At 38.7% G+C, this 24,655-nt stretch overlaps 1 protein-coding gene across 4 annotated transcripts; it reads right to left on the bottom strand.

Moving 5' to 3' along the window:
• Positions 1–590: 590 nt before the first annotated feature.
• Positions 591–24,595, bottom strand: FBXW2 (F-box and WD repeat domain containing 2). 4 transcript variants are annotated; one of them, XM_039866750.1, is made up of 8 exons: positions 24,447–24,595; positions 23,952–24,339; positions 19,272–19,781; positions 10,978–11,172; positions 8,787–8,920; positions 6,389–6,475; positions 5,586–5,755; positions 591–1,286 (listed from the first exon to the last, which is right to left on the bottom strand). In XM_039866750.1, the coding sequence occupies exons 2-8, from the start codon at positions 23,959–23,961 to the stop codon at positions 998–1,000; spliced, it is 1,395 nt and encodes a 464-aa protein (XP_039722684.1). In that variant the 5' UTR covers positions 23,962–24,339; positions 24,447–24,595; the 3' UTR covers positions 591–997. The 4 variants fall into 4 exon arrangements, with proteins under 4 accessions (XP_039722684.1, XP_039722685.1, XP_039722687.1 ...); XM_039866751.1 differs by having other exon boundaries at positions 24,231–24,339; XM_039866753.1 differs by having other exon boundaries at positions 19,272–19,689; positions 24,231–24,339; positions 24,447–24,594.
• Positions 24,596–24,655: the final 60 nt, after the last annotated feature.

Genomic DNA, 24,655 nt, shown 5'->3' with positions numbered 1-24,655 from the left:
GATTTCCTTATAGGTGATAACTTTGTATCAGTGATTTCATCTATATGTTATCTCTAACTCCAAAGGATAATGAATCAGGAATCAGACAAAACTGAAATATCAACTTTTGCACACCGTAGCAGATGCGGAATCAGAATGAATCTTAGAAATCACTCAACTTAACAACTAGCTATACAGACAAGGAAAATGGGGCCCAAAGAAGTCATATGCCTGAGGTCACAGATTTCCTAGGTAACAGAGTCGGTCTTCAATCTTCCACCTCAGTGCTCTAATACACCATGTCACCTCCGTGAACTCACAGAGGCTGTGGGGGACTGAGGACCAACCTGCTCCATGGAAACAAAAACTACAGAACTCCCTCACATCTGAAACATGGCCAACCTCGACTCTGTCAAGAACTAGGGCTTAGAATGCATTACAAACAACCGATATGTAGAACTGAATTTGTACTAGGAGACAGTTTTCTTTAGAACTAGTATTTGGTGGCAAGTTGATGAATGTCACAGGACTCGGTGGTCTTAGTAACACTAGTTGTTAAAAAGGCGAAGCCTTGTGAGAAAAGTTGCTGTAAAACATCGTAGCACCTTTGCTTCAACTTCAAAAGAAAAAAGGCAATGGTAAAAAGCTTTAATGATAGACCGAGTGTGTTTTTATAGGCAACCAATTAGCAGATTAATGAACCATTTAAATTTCTTTACTTAAAACCAATATTCAAGAAAGATGAACCCAAAATGCATCGTCTTATACTGACCAACATAACTAAGTACAAATGAAGTCAATGTGTACCCCATTAGCATGCTGCGTTGTATGTCAATAAAACGAGCCCTCCCCCACCCCGAGCCCTGGCCCCCTGGCAAACATAGATAAATGATTGTGCACTGCGTGATGATACCATTAGGTGAGAACTTTGGTTCATGCAGTCGGCTGCCATAGAGGTTGCACTCAACACCCGCAGCCCCGGCACCCAAAGTCAAGTCAGCGGTGGTAGCTCGTGGTGTCAGCCGTGTTCCTTCCACAACACCAGGTGAATACTGTGGTCAGGCATGCTGGTGGCAAAGACCAAGCCCGTGTCATTGTGCCCATCCAGTCCATTCAGCCAGGATGCTTCGCCTGCCAGGAAGCTGGAGCCTCTCTTTGATTTCCTGTACTCTGGCAGGGGCCAGCGGCTAATCAGGCTCTCTGTCCGCAAGTCCATGATATACAGGTAGCGGTTGTCAAACAGCAGGGCAAAGACATCTCCAAAGCCAAGCAAGGCCAAGTTTGCTATCTCTGGAGTCTTGATGACCCTACAGGAGGAGAGTTAGCAAATATGAACCAGAAGGCAGCTTTGCTTTTGCTTCCGCTACTGTAATCTTTTCTGGAGACATTTAAAACCAACATGAAATTGAAACCAATTTAGAGAGTTAAAGTTTTTGATAAAAAGGAAAATATAAAGACAAAAAGCTCAGTCGAATTTTAATAGTGGGCAGGGGAGAAGCCTTCATAATGATGATAACACAGGCATGTAAGGAGAAAGGCAGTATTTGATGAACATTTATAAAAGCACAAAATGCTCATCCAATCTGGAAGGATCTTACAGATTATCTCATTTACTATTCTCATTTCTAAGACATTAACACTGAAGTCCAGCCAGGGTAAACTCTTTGGCTAAGGATTCAAAACTAGTCAGTTACCGGTTTGAACAGGAATGTAAGACTCAACTCTTACCACTAGGTAAAAAGATTTATATGTCAAATCCTAGAATACTAGTCTAGGAGAACCTCCCAGAACAAAGACTGAAGAACAAGTGACTCAAGTGCTACTCTATGCAGCAGGTAGCAAATACACAGATTCCCCCCCTAAAATAGTAAAGGCTAAAAATATTAAAAGTTTCCCAAATAATTCAGAAACTTATTAATAACAGATTCATAAGAAATTGTTAGAGAAGACTGGGCCAGTTGGAAGGACAGCCTTAACCTTCAGGTAGGTAGTTCCCAAAACATCAATGACAAAGGTACGAAATGAGAGACCTAACTCAACAGCAGCACAAATGAAAAAAACTTAAGTCTGTTGTCTGCATACTCAGTGAGGTAAAAGGTTAACAAGAAAAACTAATGTCCTCTTTGGAGGTACCAGTAAAAGAGCTACAAGACAAAGGATATACAAATTCTGCTCTGTGACGATAAGTTCGGGCTCCGTTAGAGGCCAGGTTAGACTGCTTTAACAAGGACAGTACCAACTAGTGTATGTCCAGGAGGTTAACCAGAATGGCAGGGCCTGGTAACCAGGAAAAGCAAGAAACAGTTAAAGGAGATCAGCTGAGAGAGGGAAAAAAGTAGTGGCAGGGACAGGGAACCAGACACAATCATCACCTTTAAATAATGAAGAATGTGTGAGGCCAGATGTTACAAACTCTTGACAGGAGAACGAGGGTCCAAGGGAAAGAGTCACACTGAAGCAGATTTCAGTCTGACATGAGGAAGGGAGGGTATTTGTAGTGAAGACCTGTTCCTCACACCGGGCCTGTCCAAAACTGAACTTATTAGTCAAACCTGTTTCTCTTCTTTATCTCCTTGGTTGCTCATTCACCCAGTTGCTCAAGCTAGGAAACATGGCAACCATCCAACTCACCTCCTTACTCAAGACATAAATTCAATCACCAAGGTCTATTGATTTTACCTCCTAAATTTTCTTCTAATTGATTTGCTACTATCTGAATTGCCACTACTCTGATCCAAGACATTACCTTTTGCCTGCACTGCTGCCAACGGTTTTCAATGGGTCTCCCCACATCTACTCTGGCCCCTTTCTATCAGTTAATCTCACACTAAACTCTAAACCTATTACCACAACTTTTAAACTTTTAAAACCTACTGCTCTCTATTGAACTCACATCTCCAGCCACACTGGCCTTCTGTCAGTTCCTCAAATGCGCCAGGCTCTTTTCAGTCTCAGGGCCTTTGAACTGGTCTCTCAGTCTACAATGCTCCCCACTGCATATCCACCCCTGGCACTGAGTTAATGCATACACTCATCCTTTAAAGCTCAGCCCAAATCTCTTCCTCAAAGCTTTCCCTTTCTCCTCGAACTAGGTGGGATCTCAAAGTAGCCCATACTATTTTTCGCTTAACCCAATCATTAAAACATCTATATGTAATTTACTATTTAATGTAATGTAATTACTGCTGGCTAGTAATTTAAACCCATTTGGTAAGTATCTCTGCTGGTTCTCAGTGTACATCACAATGCCTAACACACGGGTAGGTGCTCAATAATTATCTGCTAGTGAACAGAGTGGTGGTACAATGAACATAGACAAATAAAAATTCCTATAAAAGAGATCGAAGGAAACTGGGAAAAACAGCAAGAAGTCCAGTAAGTCCCACATTATCAATGCAAAGCTGGAAACAACCAGAAACTTAGGAAACTGGGTGGCTAGAGAATAAGACTTAAGCCTGGTAAAGATGAACTGACTCCAAAGACTGAGGCACAAATATGTTGCAGAATAGAATACACGTCTTGACAAGCCCACAGCCCCTTTAGGTTACATTAGAATTGTAAAAAGACTTCCCTGCTGTGCAGTCTGGGCCCTTGAACCTAAATAATCCTGCCTGTTGTACCGAGAAAACCAAGCTCAAGAGATTGCATTATATCTTAGATATTTTGAGCAACATGCTGCCATTTATGCTTTGCTTCTTTTCAATTAGCTTCAAAACATAAGTAGCCCTACCTAGTCCTAGCACCTGAGGCCATGTACTAAGATTTCAAAAAAGTTGGTTTATTTGTGTTTGGGGTAGGAGTGGGATTGGAAGCAAAAGATAAAATAGCCTCTTTTCAAAAAAAAATCTGAACTTAGCACTTTCTACCAGCAAACAATCTTGTAGATTTGTTGCTTAAAGTTAGTGAACCCAAATACCAAAAACTATCAGAACCTTCTTCTGGGACACTGGACTCTCTTCTGAGTAAGAAGCACACATGAGAAAGATGCAGGGGCAAATTAAAACCTACAGAGACTCTAAACATTAAAAAGATTATAAAACCTCTATTCTACCTTGCCTTTGTACCCCTCCTTCTCGAATTTTAATTCAAACAAAAATGATACTAAACTGTAAAAGATATGATTTCCCATGGTGACTGCTTGGATTTTTTTCTTTGCGAAGTATCAAATTCTTTCAAAAGCTCCTTCTCTCTGGCTTGCTGGTGCCTTGCTGGTAAAGCATATGTCTGCTGGATAATCCACCCACGGACACCCATGGATAAATGGATAGATGGATGGATGGATGGATGGATGGATGGATGGATGGTACATATTGGCTGAAGCGATACATGGTTTGATGGATGGATGCTGTACTAGGGTGAGCTGTGGAATGTTGGGCAAGTCCCCTACGCTCTCTTGGCTTCAGTCTCCCCATCTATAAGATGAAGAGCTTGGCCTAATATTTTCCAGGATCTGTTCTAGTCTCTTTTCCTCAAAGCATAGATAGCTTGGAAACCTAACTGGTTAGAAATGTAGGTCTGAATCCAGGGAGACATAAATGGGGCTGTAACTTTATGACCAGAGAGACGGGGCCTACCAAAGTCCTGTTGGCTAGTATTTTCAAATCGCATACAAGTGGACCTCAAACAGCCATGCACATAACAATGAAGAGAATGTTCAATTTTCTGTACTCCTCCAAGCCAGCATTTCCTGAACCATGCTGCAGAATAATAATTCTGCGAGCCAGTAATAGCCGTTTCTCAAAAAAAAAACAAAACCAGTTCTGTGCACATTAAGTGTGAGGTACAGTAGTCTGAACAAATTCAAACTGGTTTCTTTATATAGAGCTTCTCTAAGCTATTAGTAATAAAGATCTGCCAGGTCCTGTGCTAGGTCCTCATTACAGGCATTTCACTTAATCTTCACTCTACAGGTGAGAAAACTGAAGCACAGAGAGGTTAAGAAACTTACATATCACACAGTTCATAAGAGAAGGCACAAGGTCTTAAATCAAGGTTTATTTATCATAAAGGAAGTTCTCTTAATCACCATGTGGCAATGGCATCTATCCATCAGCCTCCAATGTGCTAACAGATACCACCAATCTCCTACAGGAATCCATGGTATGCAGTGAACCCCAAAAATACTTGTCCATGGACCTCTTCTTATTCATTTCTCTAGAAAGAAACCTTGTTTTTCTCTAAATACCTCTGTCTTTCTACTAGTCAACAAACAGAAGGCCACTCGATCCTTCAGTGCAGAATTTCAAGTGACTAGAAAGTAGAACTTAAATTATCAAAACTAGAGGAGATCTGAAAGACTTATCAAAGCCCCTCATTTCCCAGAAAACTATGTAAAATTCTGCAAGGGGAAGTGAGTCAGAGTAAGGGGAGGGAATAGATCCTAGATCTTCTAGGTTCAAGCATATATCTCTTACTAATTACTGCCTCGAAAACATTTTTATGAGTGAGGTTTTTTAGCATATAATTCTGTTTATAACTAATGTAAGCACTTCCCAAAAGCAAGTTATTGACTGGTTTATTGAAATATTTAGGCTTGTCTTCACTATTAAACTACAACAAAAAGTAAAGAAACTGCAACAGACTGTAAAGGCCCAAGGAAACTCTACCTGAGAATATCATAACTGGCAAAATCCCATTGGTAGAGGCCCAATGCTGAACTACAGACGATGTATTTGCCATCAAAATGAAGTCTTGGCTGCAAGCAGATACTTCTATCCTCGGAGACAGACAACGTCTTTAAGCACTTGCAGTTGATTTCTCTCCCAATTGGCCAAATCTACAGATAAAGGAAAATTAGGAAAGATGACAGATCACATCACTATAGAAAAGCTTATCCTTACTGTGGTTTTTGTTTGCTAAATTCAGATACAAAGTGAAGTAAACTAGAAAGACCACAGGTTTTACAGTTGAGAGGCATGGTTTCAAACTCTAATTCCCTATGTATGTTCTGTGTTACTTATCTTGGGTAAAACAGTTAACCTCTCTGAACCTCAGCCCCACAGTGAAGTTAATAATGCCTACCGCATGACACGGTTTAAAAGTTGCACTACAACTGTATGCAAGAGTGTGCTGTACACTTTTTGCAAATTTTATTATTTTACAAGTAAATGTTTGTTTTCATAGTTCAGATCTAAGAATTGAGGTGGATCCAAGATATGTATCTTAAGAAAACAGAATGCGTTTAAGATATTTTTCTGTGTATTTTCTTTTCTTCATTTAAAAATCAGGGTTAGAAACTGCCTAGGACATAGAAATAATGAATCATTCTCTTTCCAATGGGTTTAAGATAGCTTGGACTAAGATAATCCTGCCTCCCTTGAAAGGTTCCCCCTCTGCCACAGCATTTTAATTTTCTTATATTTGCCAGTTTTTCTTTAATGAGGCAAAATAATGGAGGAAAAAACCTCACCTTGATCTCATATTTGTCCGCACTTAAGAGGATGTAGTCTCCAGGGCTGTGCAAGAGAGACTTGACTTTGCACTTCTGCAAAACTACCTAGAAATACAAGCATCCACATTACAGAACAATCTTTTTAATGCTACTTCTGTACTGTTTTAAAAAAACTAAAACATGAAAAAAGCCTGAAATAATACGGTATGCTAGAATAGCTGAGCCATAACTCTAGAACAAAATTAACCTCTACTAAGAGTTTTACTACAACCAGAATGTAAATTATCAGGAGGATCTAAAAGTGTCTAATGTTGGCAGCATTTAATCTTAGCTTTAGTCTGGAAGCAAACATTAGGACTAATTTTTAAAATTATAAAATGTTACTTTATAGAAAATGTGAGGAACAGGAAAGAAAAAAGCTCACAGATATAGAAGTATATACAAATGATCTGGGTTTTCATAAGCATGTGTATTATAAAGGAAAAAACGCTAGACTTAGGACCAGAATCTGCCATATATTGACTTTGCAACCTTGGGTTTTTAAAACCATCTAACCTCTCTGTTTCTCCGTCTCCTCATCTTTAAAATAGGGGATGAAGCATTTATTATTGCATAGAACTGTAATCAAAATGAAATAAAACAATGTGAATAATAACGTAATAAAAGCTAACATTCCATTAGCACTTAGGGTAATCTATAAACATTAGGTTCTAGTTATTTTTTATAATAAATCAGCACAAAGTGAGTGAGGAGGCCAGGCTTACTCCTTCAGAAGAAGCCTGAGTTACAGATTCAACTGAAACTGACAGACTCACTAAGTACCAGGCACCCTGCTGGGTACGTCCCATCATTTGATTTAATATTCAAAGGAACATTTAGCAAATGATGAAACTCGGGCCCTGAAACGGGGGTAACTTGTCTAAGACATCACAGTCTGTCCTGGCCTCAAGTTTACTGTTCTTAACACAACACCAAATTGTCTTGCATAACTCTTCTATTTAAATACTCAGTGTGCCCAATACAAAAATAATCTTTCCCAATTTGTTTACTGTGATAAAATATGTATAACATAAAATCTGCTATCTTAACCATTTCTAAGTGTACACGTTAGTGGTATTATTGATCTTCTCACAAACTGTTCTCCTTTTAGCTCTACCTATTTCAGGAAGACATAATCACCCGCCCAATCTAAAACCCATTATTCATCTTTGATTTTCTTCTCTGCTCCTCATGAGTCAAAAAGTTTGGCTCGATTTATCTGAAAGGCATATTCTTCATGTGTGCCCTTCTTTTTCTTTATTGCCACCCAAGTCCAAGCCATGGGTACCTTTTGCTTAGATTACTGAAAAAGCCTAACTGGCCACCCTGTATCCATTTGTGCCCCACTATAACCCATTTTTCACTCAGCAGTTACTTTCTTAAAACATAAATCATACCAGACCCTTCCTTGCACAAAACTTGTCAATTGCTTCCTACTACATTTATGATGTAGTAAGCCCAGTAAGCCATATATAATGGCCACCTCTCTCACACCTCCCCAACAACAGCACAGCACCACTGGCCTTCTAGATCACCTAACGTACTAGATTCCTTCCCACTCCAGTGCCTGTGCATACACTGCACTCTCTGAAACACTCCACCACTACACAGATACCTCCAATTTGTTCTTCACATTTTGTCCCTTCTCAAAAAGCTTTCCCTGAACGAATTCAATTAGATACCTCCCTAGACTTTCTCAAAGAACACTGCACTTTTCCTTCATGGCACTTAACATGAATTGTAATTATATGTAATTACATGTATAGTTATTGTTTAATAACTATTTCTCCTATTAGACTAATATGTCAGGCCTGGGTCTGTTTAGTTCCCTCCTGTATCCTAGGCCCCTCACAGAATAGCATAGTAAATTTGAGTGCTTCTGCATGGCATTTCCATTATTCATACTGTGTTTCATCCTCAAAGTAATCTTTTTTTGAAAATTAGAAAACATCACAATATTCTTTTAAATGTTCTATACAATGATTTTTACTTCTCGTGATTTTTTTCAAAATAAAAACTGCTTTTCTGATTAAAAAAAATAGACTTACCAAAGGGAAAAAAGCACATACAATTCTTCAACATTTTGGTGCATTAACATTCAGAAACTGTTATCATACTCTACAGGTTTGTGTGTATGATCCGCTTTATTTGCCCCTTCAACCCACCTACTATATTGCAAGCATCTTTCCACATCCATAAGTCATCCACATTTACTGAGTGCCTTTAGGCGTTGGTCACTGTTGTACACCACCATGCACTGTGGTTGCATCTATTCCACTTATGGCTCACCTACCACTTATAAGGCAGCATCTTCCGTCCTCCACCCCATCCCCAACAAAGCCTGATGTTAAGGAGATTTCTTCTTAAGTCCTCCTACCTTGGTGACCCACTCCGTGTGCCCAGTGAGTGTGTTCAGGCATGTCCCAGCAGATAATGCCCACACTTTCACAGTGAAGTCCGCAGAGCCACTCACCAAGATATCCAGTTCATCATTGTAGTCGACACTAAACACTAACATATGACATACACGAAGTTAAATCATGTCAGTCTGAAGGTCTTTTATAACAGAGTTCAATAGTGTTGATTCGCCCCAGCTGCCTAATTTTATAATTTCTCAACCAGAGTTGTTTTAAGAATGGTGCTACTTGACTAGCAATTTTATGATAAAAAATATATCCATTTCAAATTTATTATTATTATTGCTTACAATTCTAAAGATGGAAAGTCCCTGGAATAATACGTGTGCTAGTTCAAAGTGAGAGGCAAAACCAGTGTTGGAGACGATGGCATTGTTCCCAGGACTGCCTGCCTGATACTATACAAACCTCAACTAAACCAGGGAAAACAGAACAAAGCTGGCCCTAGTCAGATCTGCACTGAGACAAATATCAAGAATATAAGCTGCAAAGCAATACCCATACTCGAGAAAAGTCAATGTAATGAGAACGAAACACAAACAAGGATCTCTAAAGCCATTCTCTCAGACCTGTCTGCATTTCTTCACAGCTATACACTTAGTACCTAAAAAAGTACCTGAGTATATAGCAAGTACTGAAATATTTGTTTTTAAATGTCTGCCAAACTCTAAAAAGAACAATGGAGACCCAGAGATGAAGACATTGGTCTTCTCTTTAAGGAACTCAGTCTAAGTGAGGGGTGGAGGAGGAAGTCCAAAAAAAGTAAATGTTTACCTCTTGCTAGGGAAACACCAAGGAGAATGACTAACTCTGCCCAGGGGTATCAGGGAGGACTTCAGGGAAGAGGCGATATTGGAGATGGGCCCTGAAGGATGAGTAGAGTTTATCAAGAAAAGAAAGAGAATACTGCAGGTAGAGGGAACAGCAAAGGCATGGAGTTAGGAAAAGCCACAGCAATGTCCAGGAAACAGCAAGGAGAAACTTTAGAGCAGGGCTCTCGAAGCTGATGGGTTATAAAATCACCTGAAGTCAGTGAATATTTTGACACTGTGGAATAGTACACTTGGTTTAAAATATTAGTTCCATGGTAAACCATGTATCTTCACATATTAATTTCTACAACACACAAATGATGGCAGATAGCAGACTGAGGAAAAATGTAGAGGATGCCAAACGAAATGGGAAAAAATTTTGCTTTAGGCAATAAAACTCTTACTTCAAAGAATTACTGAGTACCAGGTGCAGTGCAAAGAACTTGAGACCTAAGGGTGAAGGAGACAGGCAGGATCCCTGTCCTTTTGGGGTCCACAGCCGGGGGAAATCAAGATCATCATACTTAGTTGTATGATGAGTGTTAAGACAGAAACGCTGGTCATTGGGAAACGTGTAGAGGAGGGACTCTATCTGTTTAGGGAGTCCAAGAAGGCTGCTCCTAACATATGATGCTTAGGAGCAGAGGCTGTGACTCTCAAAGGTTAATGCAGTGGGTACATGGGGGAAAGGAAGGGAGCCACTGCACGAGGCCGAGAAACAACTCAACATGATTTCTGCACAAAATTCAAAAATACAATGCACAGAGGCAAAGCTCAGGTCTCAAGGTTATAATCAAATGACCAGTTTTTGCAAGGTAAGGCTGCTGTGAAATTATTAAGAAACTTTCAGGTATATTTCTTTCATCTTATCTCTAGGCAGTAGCTTGTTATCAATTGTCAACCACGCTCCAATTTGATGTAATATGTGTAGATCACACAATCTGGGAATGACTATCATTTCAAAGGATTTCAGGCCTAATTCTACTAATAAAGTAGACTGAATACAAGTGAGGGGACTTACTCAATTTGGAAATATGAAATCTGATAAAAGCAAAGGGGACTGACTGTTCAAGAAGATATAAATGAAATAGGAGAGAACTGCCCCCTCCCAGCATAAGGGTATATACGAGTTTTTAAATGGGCCAAGGAAAAGCAAAATTAGGGGAGAAACTCCAAATAAGAATAAGTTAAATAAAGGGATTAACTGTTGTGACTGAGAAAAAAGAGGGGAGATTAAATAAAAAAACAAAAAACAAAAAAGGGGATCACATTCTTGGCTCCCAGCTTTAAGGAATGAGGTTAAAAAAACTATAGAAACCCTTGAAAAAGAGCAACCCACCCGCCCCCGTGTGCCCCCGGAAGTGCTGGGTCCTGGCTCCGGAACTCCATTCCCAGCAGGCCACAGTGTTGTCAAAGGAGCCTGTCACAAGCTTCTGCTCATCGAACTTCACCGCTGCACAAGTATGGGTCTGGATGCCATAAACACACTGTCCTGTGCTCACATCCCATAGTTTTGCAGACAAGTCATCTGACCCTTCAAGAGAAAAATGGTGAGATCAGTAAGAAAACAAACACTAAAGAAGGAAAATCAATCCCCACGGAATTCTTAAAGGAGAATCGTAATGGTCACCTTCCCTAGCACTTCAACTTTATAGCTGAGAAAACCGAAGCATGGAGAAGGTAACACAATGCTCAGAACCACCAAATGGTGTTAACAGCACAGGGAATGGATGCAAGCTTTTTGGTGCAGTCCTTTTCCCTTAAGTTTCCAGGTTATAGAGGAAAGTTAGACTAAAGCATACCTTGGTGCTTCCACTTGAAAAACTTCATAAATCTCTGACTATCATAAGCTCTGATTTGAGCTTGAAACGATAGCTATTACCTATGACTGCATGTGTACATTTGCATGCCTGTCCATTACCCAACAACTCTGAACAAATAAAGAACGCTGAAGAGTAAAGCTGTCTGCTGGAACATGTTCTGCTCTAAGGCAAGTTGAAGAGGAGCCTCGGATCACAGGTTAACTTTCTGCAACGGTTAACTGCTAATTTCTTGGGCCGCCTTGAAATGTGTAAAGGAAACTCTAAGAAAACCAAGGATAAATGATCTCCAGACATTCACAATTCAACAAAGAGCTTGTAGAGCCTCCAAAGATTCTGTAGAAAAAAGTAGGTTTCATTTTTGCCTCTGATGAAAATATTATACTGATCATGGTGACGATTCAGGACTTTGCTTTAATTATGTTTAAAAATTCCAATGATAAACTCTTATCTCACAATTTATCCTTTGGGAAAGTAGTACTAAGAATCAACAAAGACATTTTGAGGACACAAATATCATCAGTATGAGAAGGATACAGTATTCTAGGAAAGCACCAAATGACTCGTTTTCAAAAGGTTGAAATGACTAAATAAAGCTAATCACAATTCTACCTTTAAGGGCTGGTCAAGAGCCAGTGTTTCAGACAATGGAAAAATAGCTATCACTTCTGAAAGAGGTAGAGCATGAATTTTTAACCTAGGCAAACCTTGTGAGAGAGCACACTGAAATGAGAACTTATTTGCTGTCACTTTACTGTGTAGGCACTCCATTTCCACTCTATACAATGAGGGGTGGGATTTGGTTGCTGGTTCTCAGTGGGTATGTAAGACTTCAGAATCCATCTGAGGAGCTTTATCAAAACATGCAAGGTCCTGCCTTCAGAAATTCTAACTGAGAATATTTGAGGTGGGCTCCAATAATCTTAAAAGCGTGCCAAGTGATTCTAATGCATAAGCAATATTTTGAGAACCAATGTTCTAGAACGGTGCTGTCCAGTAGAAATATAACGCAAGCCACAAAGGTGGTTTAAATTTTTCTTTTACTTGAAAAAGTAAAAAGCAATTTCAATATAGTTTATTTAATTCAATGTCAAATTGTCATTTCACATGTAATTAATACAAAAATAATTAATGAAACATTTTATATTCTAAGTCTTCAAAATCCAATGAGTATTTCGCATTTCACATCTCAGTTTGGACTACACACATTTCGAGTGCTCAAAAGCCATAAGTAGTGGCAACAATACTGGACAGCACAGGTCTAGATAGTCTTTAAGCTTGGGCATTCTGTGACTGTATTCCTAGGGAGCTAAAGCAGGAAAAGAAATCATTTTAGATCCTATCTGACCTTGGTTCTGATTTATTGCAAGCGTTCAAACGGGGTTGCTTTCATTCATTCATTCAACCTATATTTACAGAACTTCTATGTCAGGCAGGACTCCTGCTCTCATAGTGCTTAGTCTACCTGGGAAGGCAAAAAGGCTAAACAAGCAATAATAGCTCAGTACAGTAAGTGGTGGGCAGTACAAAAGCCCACAGCAAATACAAGGAGCGGATAAAAGGAGAAAATACCTCAGACGAAGCTCCACTGAGTTTATGATGGTGTTCCTCAACATCTAGGATTTCACAAATATGCCTTTGGAGGTGGCATGACTGGCTCCTAAACTATACTCTTATTTGCTTTTAATCTTGGTTTTGGCATAGGATAGTTTAAAGAAGAGATTTCAAACTTAAAACTTTCAAGTTTTAACTGGTTGAAATCTAAAGAATAAGTTAACCTCCTCTGCCAAGGAACAGAATACGCCAAAAGTCAGCAAAACTTTCAGTGAAAGATCAGACAGTAAATATTTTAGGCTTTTTGAGCCATACGGTCTCTTTAGGAATTACTCTACTCTGCTGCACTGGCCCTGCAGCTCGTAGTTTGCCAACCCCTGGTATATACCCTCTAAATTACTATTAAGTATGTCTATATGTAACATAAACATATGTGCATAGACACTGGGGTCAATTCATAAAGAACTACTTGGAACCATTCTGAAAACTGTCTAGGAACTATTTACAATGCTTGTGAAAATGCACTGTCTAAAACATGGACACTGATTATAAAAGCAGTTCCATATGACTGGGATATAGTGGCAGGGTCTGGCGGGAGAACTGCGTCAGGCGAACATCTAACTATGACCTCATTTGCATTTCTGAAAGATCACTATGGCTGCATCACAGAAAATGGTTTGAAGGGGGCAAAACTGGAGGAAGGCTAGTTAAAAGCTAGGAGAGAGGATAAACAACATGTGTTCTATACATACAATGGAATATATTCAGCCTTAAAAAGGAAGAAAATTCTGACATATGCTACAACATGGAGGAATCTTGAAGATATTATGCTAAGTAAAATAAGTCAGTCATTAAAGAAAAAATACTGTATGATTCCATCCATATAAGGTACCTAAATAGTCAAATTCAGAGACAGAAAGTAAAACTGTGGTCCCAGGGGTTGAGGGGAGGAGTATTATAATAGGGAGTCAGTGTTTACCGAGGAGAGTTTCAGTTTGGAAAGATGCAAAGAGTTCTGCAGATAGATAGATAGATAGATAGATAGATAGATAGATAGATGGATGGATGGAGTATTTTTGCACAACAATGTGAATATACTTAATGGCACTGAACTGTACTCTTAAAAATGGTTAAAATAAATCTTATGTTATATATATTTTGCCACAATTTGATTTTTAAAAAGGGAGATATTATCCAAACTATTTAAACTAGTTTATATAGAACTGGGTTTTATACCCTAAAGAAACATCAGGAAACAATTAGGTTGAGCTGAGTTCCATTTTATAGCAGTACAAGTCCACTCTAAACTGTCAAGCCTTTAGGAGCCATTATTCTCTGCTCTTTTGGGCTTTATGTCATCCTTCTCTATGAATTTCCAATTGCTGCAATGACTAGCCCAAAATGTTTCAAAGAGGCTGTCAATGCAGCCTAGAAATGAAAAAGGCCTGAGTAAATGCAGACTATTTTTCACTAGATAGAAGGGAACAAAAAGCCCTCTCAATTTAGAAAATAGGGTGAAAACAATATTTTGATATGAAAAAAATTACAGGGATGGTTGTATTACAAAAGCAGAAAAATAAGCTGAACCCAAATGGAGTAAATATTGTATCAAGCTAAGTTAAATATTTAACTGGTAGAATCAGATCTCAGCTCTCAACTGCCTCTCTGAGGCATCTGACTCTGTAAATCAACTAAATAAACATTTACCAGTGCCTCTTTAAGACAGGCAATTTTCATTCTCCTTCTTGAAAGTCTCTTCAACAGCAATGTTTCTTTACGTCTCCCCTTTGTCTAAGCACACCCTTCAAGGCTCCTAGGCTTGATTCTTCCTCTCTACATCTCCTTTTGAAATTTCACAGTTACAGTCACAGCTGTGATGTGACTAACTCCTAAATCTTTCCCTCTAGCTCCAAGCACTCCCCAAAGCTCTAAACCTGCATTTTCAGATACCTGTAGAAATCTCCATTTACATATCCAACTGAATTAAGTTTATCTCAAATCGAACTTCACCTACCCTTTCGCGTTTAGTCTTTCATTTTCTATTCTTGTTACTACCATCTTCCCAGGTATATACACAGCTTGAAACCTCAGCCACTTCTGAAATCTCCCTTTTCCTTGCCACATACCCAATTCATTGCCAAATCTTGTCAATTCTATTTCAATGGCTGCTCTTCCACTCAACTGCTCCTTTTAAAAATCTCCACGCTTACTGTTCTAAATCTAGGCCTATTTACCTTCATCTAAACCGCATCAAGCTAACACTTTAATTTGGAATCTCCAGTTTTCTCTATGTCAGAGGGTCTCAATAGAAATAGCATCTCCTAAGGGAATATTTTAAAAATTCTTAGGGGTAGCTTCAACAGTCATAAAGATTTGGGGGAGGGTAGTATTACTGGCAATTACCGGGCAGAGGCGAGGATTGCTAGACGTACGGCAGTGATTGGGACACTGCACAAAAAGAATTATCTTGTATTTTGCATGACATTCTTGAAGGTTCTGTCAGATATTGATAAGTGAAAAGCTTATCTATAGTTACCTGAGTCTATTTTACAAAATATATTTGCAGTTTATTCGAAATTTCCTAAGACTGTAACTAACAGGTAAATTGAGGGAAAGTGTACTTTGCTTTGCTAGGAATTTGATAAGAGTTTTTCACCACTGAAGAAATCACATCACTGATGTTATGTGCGACACAAACATTCTGCATTTATAGCTACCGTGTTCAGTGTGGCACACACTGGTGCCAACTTCTGATTAATTACTGTCTTCCAGCATAGCTGTGCTTGAGCACGTGTTTAATGTGTTACTTTATAGTCCTCTTATTTCTCCTTTGAGCAGAGTTTAGGCATTACGTTGATTTTTAAAACATGTGTATGTATACACAGATTATTTCTATGAATTTTACTTCAAGATCAGAGAATATTGTAAAATGTTATAAAAAGAGGACCTGGGTCTGAAAGAAATAAACACTGGTCTACATGAAGCAAAAAGCTCTGATCCTGGCCCTTTTTCTGCTCAGAAATCTTTCAAGTTTTTCTTACTGCTTATAGAAAACTGTCCAAACTCATGTTCCAGCATTCGAGGTTTTCACAACACAAACCAAGCTTCTTTCTTCAGATTATATTCTAAAAGTCTCTTACAGAGTCCCTACCTGTACCCTAAGAGTTCAGCTATAACAAATTTTATTTTCCTCCTACATGTGCCATGCTTAGCCCTGTCCATACCTTTGCTGGTGCTATTTTCCTACTGGAACGCTTCTACTCGGAATCTCATCTCCCTGAAGTCAACCCATTCTTCAAGATTCAACAGAAACACTGCTCAAGAAATCACTCCTCCCTCTGAACAACTATATGAAGTTTTTTCTCATACAATTCAACTATATCATTTGATCATACCTCTTTTATAGTTCTTGTTTTTATTTGACTATAAGCCAGAGGTCACAATATGGCAGCTTCCAGGTTGATTATGACCCAGTATGATATTTTTCAAATGTGAATAATACTTAAAAAGCAGTACTTTAAAGAAAATCAGGATAGTTTATAAAAATCTAGATTTGGGGTTTCTCTTAAAAAGCCATATCTGACAACTTGGAGCCTGAATCCCACATGGCAATACTACTACCCTCGCTGGAAGGGCAGATGTCGCCACAGCCCGCATGCAGACGTTTACTTAACCAGGTTACCTTCCTGATCCCAGGCATATGCTCTCTGCTCTGATTCATCTACGTATATCCTCATGTTGTCTTTCACAGAGGCATTTTTTAAGTAAACATCTATTGAACAGCACAAAGCACAACAGGTTCCTTTCTTATCATTTCAGAAATAAGCAGAATAACTACCCCATTCAATCTATGCCATGTTAAATTTAGCATTAGCCATCTATCATTTTGGCAAAACTATTTTCTTGCTTGTTCAAGAGGCTAATCTGAGAGTTACTGTACACTTATTGCCAAATTCAGAATTTTGCAATTTAACCACAGTGACAAATACAAGTTCTTAAATAACAAGATGACACAAACACTTGTACAGGCATATCTCTGAGATACTGTGGGTTAGGTTCCACACTGCAGTAAAGTGATTATGACAATAAAGTGAGTGAATCACATGAATTTCTTGGTTTCCCAGTGCATATAATAATTATGTTTACATTATTCTATAGTCTATTGAGTGTGCAACAGCATCGTGTCTAAAAAAAACCCAAATACATACCTTAATTAAAAAATACTGCTCAAAACTGCTAACCATCATCTGAGCCTTCAGCAAGTCATAATCTTTTTACTGGTAGAGGGTCTTACCTTCAATTTGTAAAAAAATGCAATATTTGCGAAGCACAATATAGTATAGCTCAACGGAACGAGATATGTCTATATAATTCTATAACAAATATTTCTCTCACTAGTAACAGTCCCAGGAATACTGCATTAAAAAATTTAAGTAACGCTTTGGCCCATTTTCAATAGACAAAGTATAATTTTCAAACCTGATTATGTGAACCTGATTAATTTAATCAGAATAAATAGAACATACAGACCCACCTAGAGAATAATATTAAAATGCAAGGTTGGGTCCTATTATTGTAGATATTAACTTTCTGGGTACTTAAAAATTCAGTGAATGAATCCCATTCAGTTCCGCTCCAAGTAATTGAGATATTATTGTATTTCAAAAGTAAAGTTTGATGAGAAATTTTTAAAAAGCTACACATGGTTCTGAAAATGAGTCAACTGCCAGTATTTACGCATGAGCAGCAAGCTCAAAGGCAATACTGCATCCTAATCTTTAAAAAAAGTTTTTTTAAATACCCGCAGTTGATCCTGAGGCGAAAAAGACATGAAAGCCATCACCACAACTGGGAAAGTATATCAAAGCATAGAAGAACAGATGATGTTGTTCCAATAATCATGCTTATTGTCAAGAAAAATAACGTAAGCATGGAGTAACTTCAGGATGACAGACAAAACCATGAAATGTCTTAAATTTAATACTTCAAAAAGCAAAATGTGTAGTATTTTAGAGACTATAGCACCACATGAAAAAAACATATATCCTCAATGAATAAAGAAATGCAGTGTGAAAACAATCATGAGAAATAATATATCTCTTAACTATTCAAATACAAAATAGGACTCTGAGGGAGAAGCAGGTTATTTAAGACTTTGCTGTAAGTATGGCATCAATCCAATCTATCTGGAAAGGATACTAAGAAGAGCTTTAAAATCATTTATATTTCTGGATCTGGTGATTCTAGTCTCTAGTTTGAGGCTTCTGCCCCAAATAAATAATTTAAGAGAAGAACAACAATGTAAATAAAAATATTCATAAAAACAGAAATAACCTGAATATGCACTAATATGGAAATAGCTAAATAATGATATATTTACACAAAGAAACAGTATATAATATTAAAAATGGCATCTACATAGTTTAAGTAATAATCATATATTTATCAGAAATTATCTTGGATGAAGAATGAACACAGAGTATCCCTATACATTATACACAATGGAAGTGAACAGGCATTTGTATCATTGATAAGAACGACCTAGAACCATTCAAAACAGTGCCTAAGAATTATTTACCATGCCTGTCAAAATGTATTGCCTAAAACATAGGCACTGATTATAATCATATGTACAAACACAAACCCATTATAAATGGAAGACATACATAATTCTAAATTTCAATGATTATGTTTGTTATATAGTCATTTAATTGCCTGGTTTTAAAATATCCAACTGTCTTCATTCCCATGCCCAAACTCTTCTAATTCTTAGAACCACAGGATTTCAGAGCAAGAAAGAAATACCTCCCTTCTCATATTTTATAGACAAAGAAACAAACAGTGAGTGGTTAAGTAATTTTTCCAAGATGATCTAACTACGTGCTTGCACTAGACACCTACTCTTCCCCTGGTTTTTCCCTAAAGTCACTGCTGACCAAAAAATAAATAAATAAAAGTTAACCAACTTGGAGGACTATACATGGAAGAAAAGCACAGGAAAAAAGTAGTTACAGCTTTCTGATTTATATCATTTTAAAAAAAATTCTGAGCTTTCTTCTTGTAAAATTTTATAAAAATGATTGGCCTCTCTAGAGGAAAAGAGGATTTGGGGTGGTGGCGGTGGGGTGGTGGATTCCATCACAGATATCTCACATAATTAATACTTGCCATTCTCAAGCCTTAGGAGTAGTTTGTTCTACTTCTAAGATTATATCCTATGAAATGCAAAAATCGAAAAAACAGTTCCGGGGTCTCTTACCTGTACAGAGAAGTCCATCTTTGTAGTAAAGTGCATACACTCTGGCACTGTGTCCAATTAATGATGAGGTCTCAAAGGCTTCATGGTCCTCCAGTTGCTTCATTCTCAAAATTGCCTTCAAATAAACCTTCTTCCAGTGCAAAGCGTCCTGAACAGAATCATCTATCTGCCAGCCCAAATTTTTACACGCAGTCTGCCACACCTCTGTACAGGCACTTATCACCTTATTCCACTGTTTAGAGACGAGGCAGCATGTGAGTAAAGTCTGAGGATCGAGCCATTTTAACAAATAAAAACTGAGCTCCAGGGGCAGGAGTTTGAGGAAGTCCCGCTTGAGGAGAGTCTCCAGGTTATTGGAGAGATGCCTGAGCTGGACTGCCCCACTCAGACTAATCAGGTGATCCAGAGTTTCATTTTTCTGCAAGTCCGTCAGAGAAAGAAATGTAACAGAAATGTTATCAAGCCATGTCTCAAAGTCCTTTCTCTCCATAAGGTTATGGAAAAATTTACCTGTGGCACATCAAAATATTGTATTAGTTCTGCTCAAAAAGGCCGTTCAAGCAAGACTGCTAACAATGAAGTATTAAAAATTTGTGTAAAAACTTGGCATTACAACTTTATTTTTAATTACTACATTACAATTTTACAGTTAATACACTATATTTATCTAACATTTTTCCATGCACGCACAAAAAATACAGTTGAAAAAACATTTTTTAACAAATCACAATCTCTGAAACATAAGTCAATGAAACTTATGTTGGTGTATAGACTTGCTCCTTTTGAAGTCTAGCACATGCTACATGCATTTTCACAATAAGATTTACAATGTATTCATTCATTATGAAACAGTGTATTCTATGTAAAACACCCTTTCCCCATCAAAACCATCACAACACAATTTCCTTAATACACTCTATTTGGGCACTAAAATCACAAAAATAAGTACCACGATGTAACAATCAGAAAGCATTTCTGGAGCAATAACCTAAGACATTACTTATCATGGTAGGTACAACCTGACCTTATTACCAAAATCACAGAAGTGACTGTCTTTTGCCAATAGATGTTTAAGCATAAAGGTTTGGGGAAGAAAAATAAGCAGATTTAATAAGTTATATGGCCCGGGTATTCTGGTTCTTCCACTTCCTTTATGGCACTGCCTGTTAGAACATGAATTACCAAAGGCCTTATTTGGCCATACACAGTCTGTTTTTATAAGCTTCATATGAGCTAGTGACAACTCTTAACCGTGTGCCCCAGAGAGAGTCATGTGGGTCCTAGAAGCCTGAACAAATAAGACAAATTAGTAATCCTGATGCTTACAAAATACCAAAACACAGGTATCATCATCTCTATTTTGCAGATAAGGAAGTTACAGGTCAGAGAAGTAATTTGCCTATAGTCAACAGAGCTATTAAAATAGCAGCAGAAGAGACGAGGCCAGAGATCTCAAGATTTGTACTTTTCTGACCACAAGAAGCTAGCTGTCTCTGAAGTCTGCTACAACCATAAGCATCACGACCTGGTGATAAGATCTGGGGGCACTGTGCCTATCTGATTATACCACCTTCCCCCTTAGGAAAATGACAAATTGCTTTAGGGCTGATTGGAATAAAAAATGTTTACAAATATCCATCATTATGTAGTATCAAGGTGTCAATTCACTCTTAACAATGGGGACTAAACTAATGGAAAGAGAAGAAAAAATAAAGCAAATCAGTAAAAAACATCTTTTCCAATACTGGCCATATGTTGATAGATGTTAGTGCTGGGTGATGAAGGTTTATTATTCTCTTTATTTTCATAGGTTTAAACATTTTCATAATTAAAAAAAGAAAAAAAAACTGATCAGTTTCTTACCAGACTATCATACTAATTTTTAAAATGTACAAATTAATGTGGAAGAGAAAAATAATTCCTTTCTATATATGTCACCTAGATCAGGTCTACACAAAAAGCCAGATCTCATCTTCCAACTTTGTTAATGCAAGGTGAGTAAAAACCATTTTAATTAATTTCCCCAATATCAAATTTGGCAAGAATGTTATTGGGCAAAAAGCAGTAGAAGCAAGCAAAACTTCTCAACCACATGATATACTTTTTTTTTTTTTTTTTTGGAATAACAAATGAACTTTAAAATAATACACTTGAAGCCTCCAGGTTTGGGCCAGGTAGGATTTATTAAGGATTCACCTGGCTGCCAAAAAATAATCAGTTCACCCAAAGTTTTATCAACTTAACAGAAGATAACAAGCCTCTTCTTTCTGAATTCTAACCACCTTCTACCTATAACATTTCTGGGGAAAAAAAATCATTCACAGTAAGACAAAACAATCCTTTTGGTGGACAGTTACACAATGTCATAACAGCTAATTACTTAATAACGGGCCAATTTAAAACATATACCAAAAACATCTGCCCAGGAATCTCTTTTTACAGTGAAAAGAGTGGGGAGCTTCCTCTAACACAGTATGTCAAACATCCATCATAGAAATGCTTATTTATGTAAGCTAAACTGTTAAATGGCCACAAAGCAAATTTATAATACATAGTATCAGGGTGTCAACCCATGAAAACATTAGCAGGTTCCCACCATTCAAAAACAAGTAAGAGACATCCTACAGCATGCCAAATTAATGTCCCTGATACCATGGAAGATAACGAGACAAGCTTTCTGGTGAACACCTTTAAAAAAATTCAGCCATTTCTGAGATTTATATATCTTTCTCACTCCTAAGAATTTCTTTTCCTCTTACATTAGAGATTGACCTTTAAGGTACTAAAACCCTTATGGGAGGCTGTTTTCCAGTTCTTCATCTCTGATTGTCATAAAAAAGGCATCTTTATTTTAATGAAGCAGGCCCTGTTAATGTTGCAGAATGCATGATTTAAAAACATTAATTTTTACTTTCCTAAAAAAATCAACTAGACTTTGGAGGGAACTTTCTTAAGTACACAGGTCTAAACTGAACTCTTTTAGAGAGCTTCTAGGAATATTATGTACTGGCAGCACAAGGTCCCAAGGGGAATACTTCAGGAAGCAGGATTTCAATTCGACATAAGGAGGAGGTTTTAAATCATCAGAGCTTTCCAATAATGGAATAGCTGCCTCCAGAGTGGTAACCTTCCCATTACTGGGAATAGTCAAGGACAGTTGGATAAAGATGCAGAATAAGGTAAATAAAAATGCTTTGGAGTCAGTCAAATCTTTTACTAATTCAGCCACTTCCTATGTGATCTTGGGCATATTCAACTCTAAGCTTCAGTTCTGCCATTTGTAAATGGAAGCTGTCACTCACATTGAAGGTGGTGAGAGTCAGAAATATAGCAGGGACATGCTTAGCACAGCGCCCAGTCTGGGCTAACTCAAATGGCACTTTTTGTTAGTTTTATTACTATAAATACCTAGCAGGAAAGCTTTTAGTGACCCTGAGGCTGGAAGGAACATGACCAGTAACATCCTTTAAAATAAGCTTAAGATATGTGGAAGAAAAACTCAAGGCCTCAAATTTACTGGGTGTTTAATTTTATAATTAAGAGCAGTTCCCGACTTGAAGCTCCAATTTCCCACTATGTCCATTTTCTTTCCACTCTATCCACACTCGTGTTTTCTTGCCTTGTTTTCCCCCCACTTCAGACTAAACATTAAACCTGTCCTCCTACCTTCAATATTAACAATCACAAAGCTTTGAAATGGGTGATGTGACGAAAAGACTGCTAAATTGGGAGAGAGGAGACCTGGGTTTGGTCTCTGGTTCTGCCATTAACTCCTTATGTTCCCTTAGGCAACTCTCGTATTTGTATTGGTTTAAAAGACTATTACTCATAGACATTAACCCATTTAATTTCACAATCTCATGGCATCGGTACTACTCCCTTAAATAATAAACGGGGAAATTTATGGCCCAAGAAGCAGAGTGACTTTCTAGGGTCTTATAGGAAGCCACAGGCTCAACATCTTGCCCGGCCCCCACCCTCCTCAAACCAAATCAAACCTATGCCTCTAGGTCTTATTAGAAATATAACATTCTGGATAAAACAGCGTGAATGCATTTTCTTCTCCTCCACCAAGACCTGGCCTAATCAAGAGACATTTGTTGTTGGAGAGGAGGCTTCATCCTCCCTCTCTTATCAAGCATAATCAGCAGAGTACAGAGGCTTTGAAAAAGTGTTTGTGTGTGTGTCTGTGTGTGTACACACATATATACACACATAAACTTACATATACACAGACTATCTTTTCAAAAAGGTGGTAACATTGGTTGCATCCAGAGAAAACTGAAGAGCTGAGGAATAGGGGTAAGAGGCCTCTTTTTGAATTTAAAACATATGAATATACTACTTAATAACCACCTTTAGTTTTAAGATGAATTTTAATAAGCTTTGTAAGAATACAAATAGTGTTTATAAAATAAGGGCTCTGCAACTCCACTTGTTGCCAGGCGACCCTGGGCAAATCACTTCACCTCTCCCAAGCCCAGTTTCCTCACTTGTAAAACTGAGTTGTAACCACGAACAGCATTATCTACAAGGGTTTTTGTATATAAGATAATGTATGTAAAGCGTTCAGCACCGTACCCGACAACCAACTGGTAAGCCTACCAGAAATGGGAGTAACCATTATTATTTAGCATTAATACTGTTATCTTTATTTCAAGCAGCGCCCCACATACACACCTGTTTCCATGGCAAACCCACAACTATGGCGCAGTCCCTCACATTAGTACAGCGCTTGTACTTCATAAACCACCGCTCCACACTTTGTCATCTTTCAAACTCAAGGCAGCCCTGGGGCATCACTGTTAACTCATTTCGTAGCTAAGGAAACTGAGGCACTGGGAGGCAGTACCTCCGAGACTCGATTTTCCCATCTCTAACATCAACTCCAGATCCCTTAAACCCATCCGTCGCTCCCGGGTCCCCTGCTCCCGGAGCCGTGTTCCGCGCGGCACTGACCTGAGCGAGCGCCCCGAGGCCCGGGACCTCGCGCGGGGCTCACACCGACTAGGCGCTCTCGGGCCGCCAGAGCCTCGCAGCGGCCGGGTCCGCTCCGCAGCCATGGCGCCTGCAGGGAGAAGAGGACAAACGGCCCGAAGCGCGATGTGTCAGCAAAGACGCGGGTGCCTGAGAGCCCCCTCCCCCGCCCGGCCCCGCCTCATATACAGAACAGACCTGGACCAGCGGGCGCCGCTCCGGGTCCGCAGCCTCACCGGGGAGCGGCTTCCGGTGCTGCTTGCGTCATCTCCGCGCGTCCCTCCGCCCGCGGCGCCCAGCAGTCGAGGCTGCACTTCCGGCCCCCGCCTCGAGGGGGAAGCGGGAGCGTCGAGGAGGGTGTAAAGGGAGGCGGAGCATGCGCATCTGGATCCTCACGACGCCTAGCC

Source organism: Pteropus medius, unplaced genomic scaffold (assembly GCF_902729225.1).
Source record: "Pteropus medius unplaced genomic scaffold, Ma_sr-lr_union100, whole genome shotgun sequence".
NCBI lineage: Eukaryota > Metazoa > Chordata > Mammalia > Chiroptera > Pteropodidae > Pteropus > Pteropus medius.
This window is presented reverse-complemented; position numbering and strand designations above follow the sequence as displayed.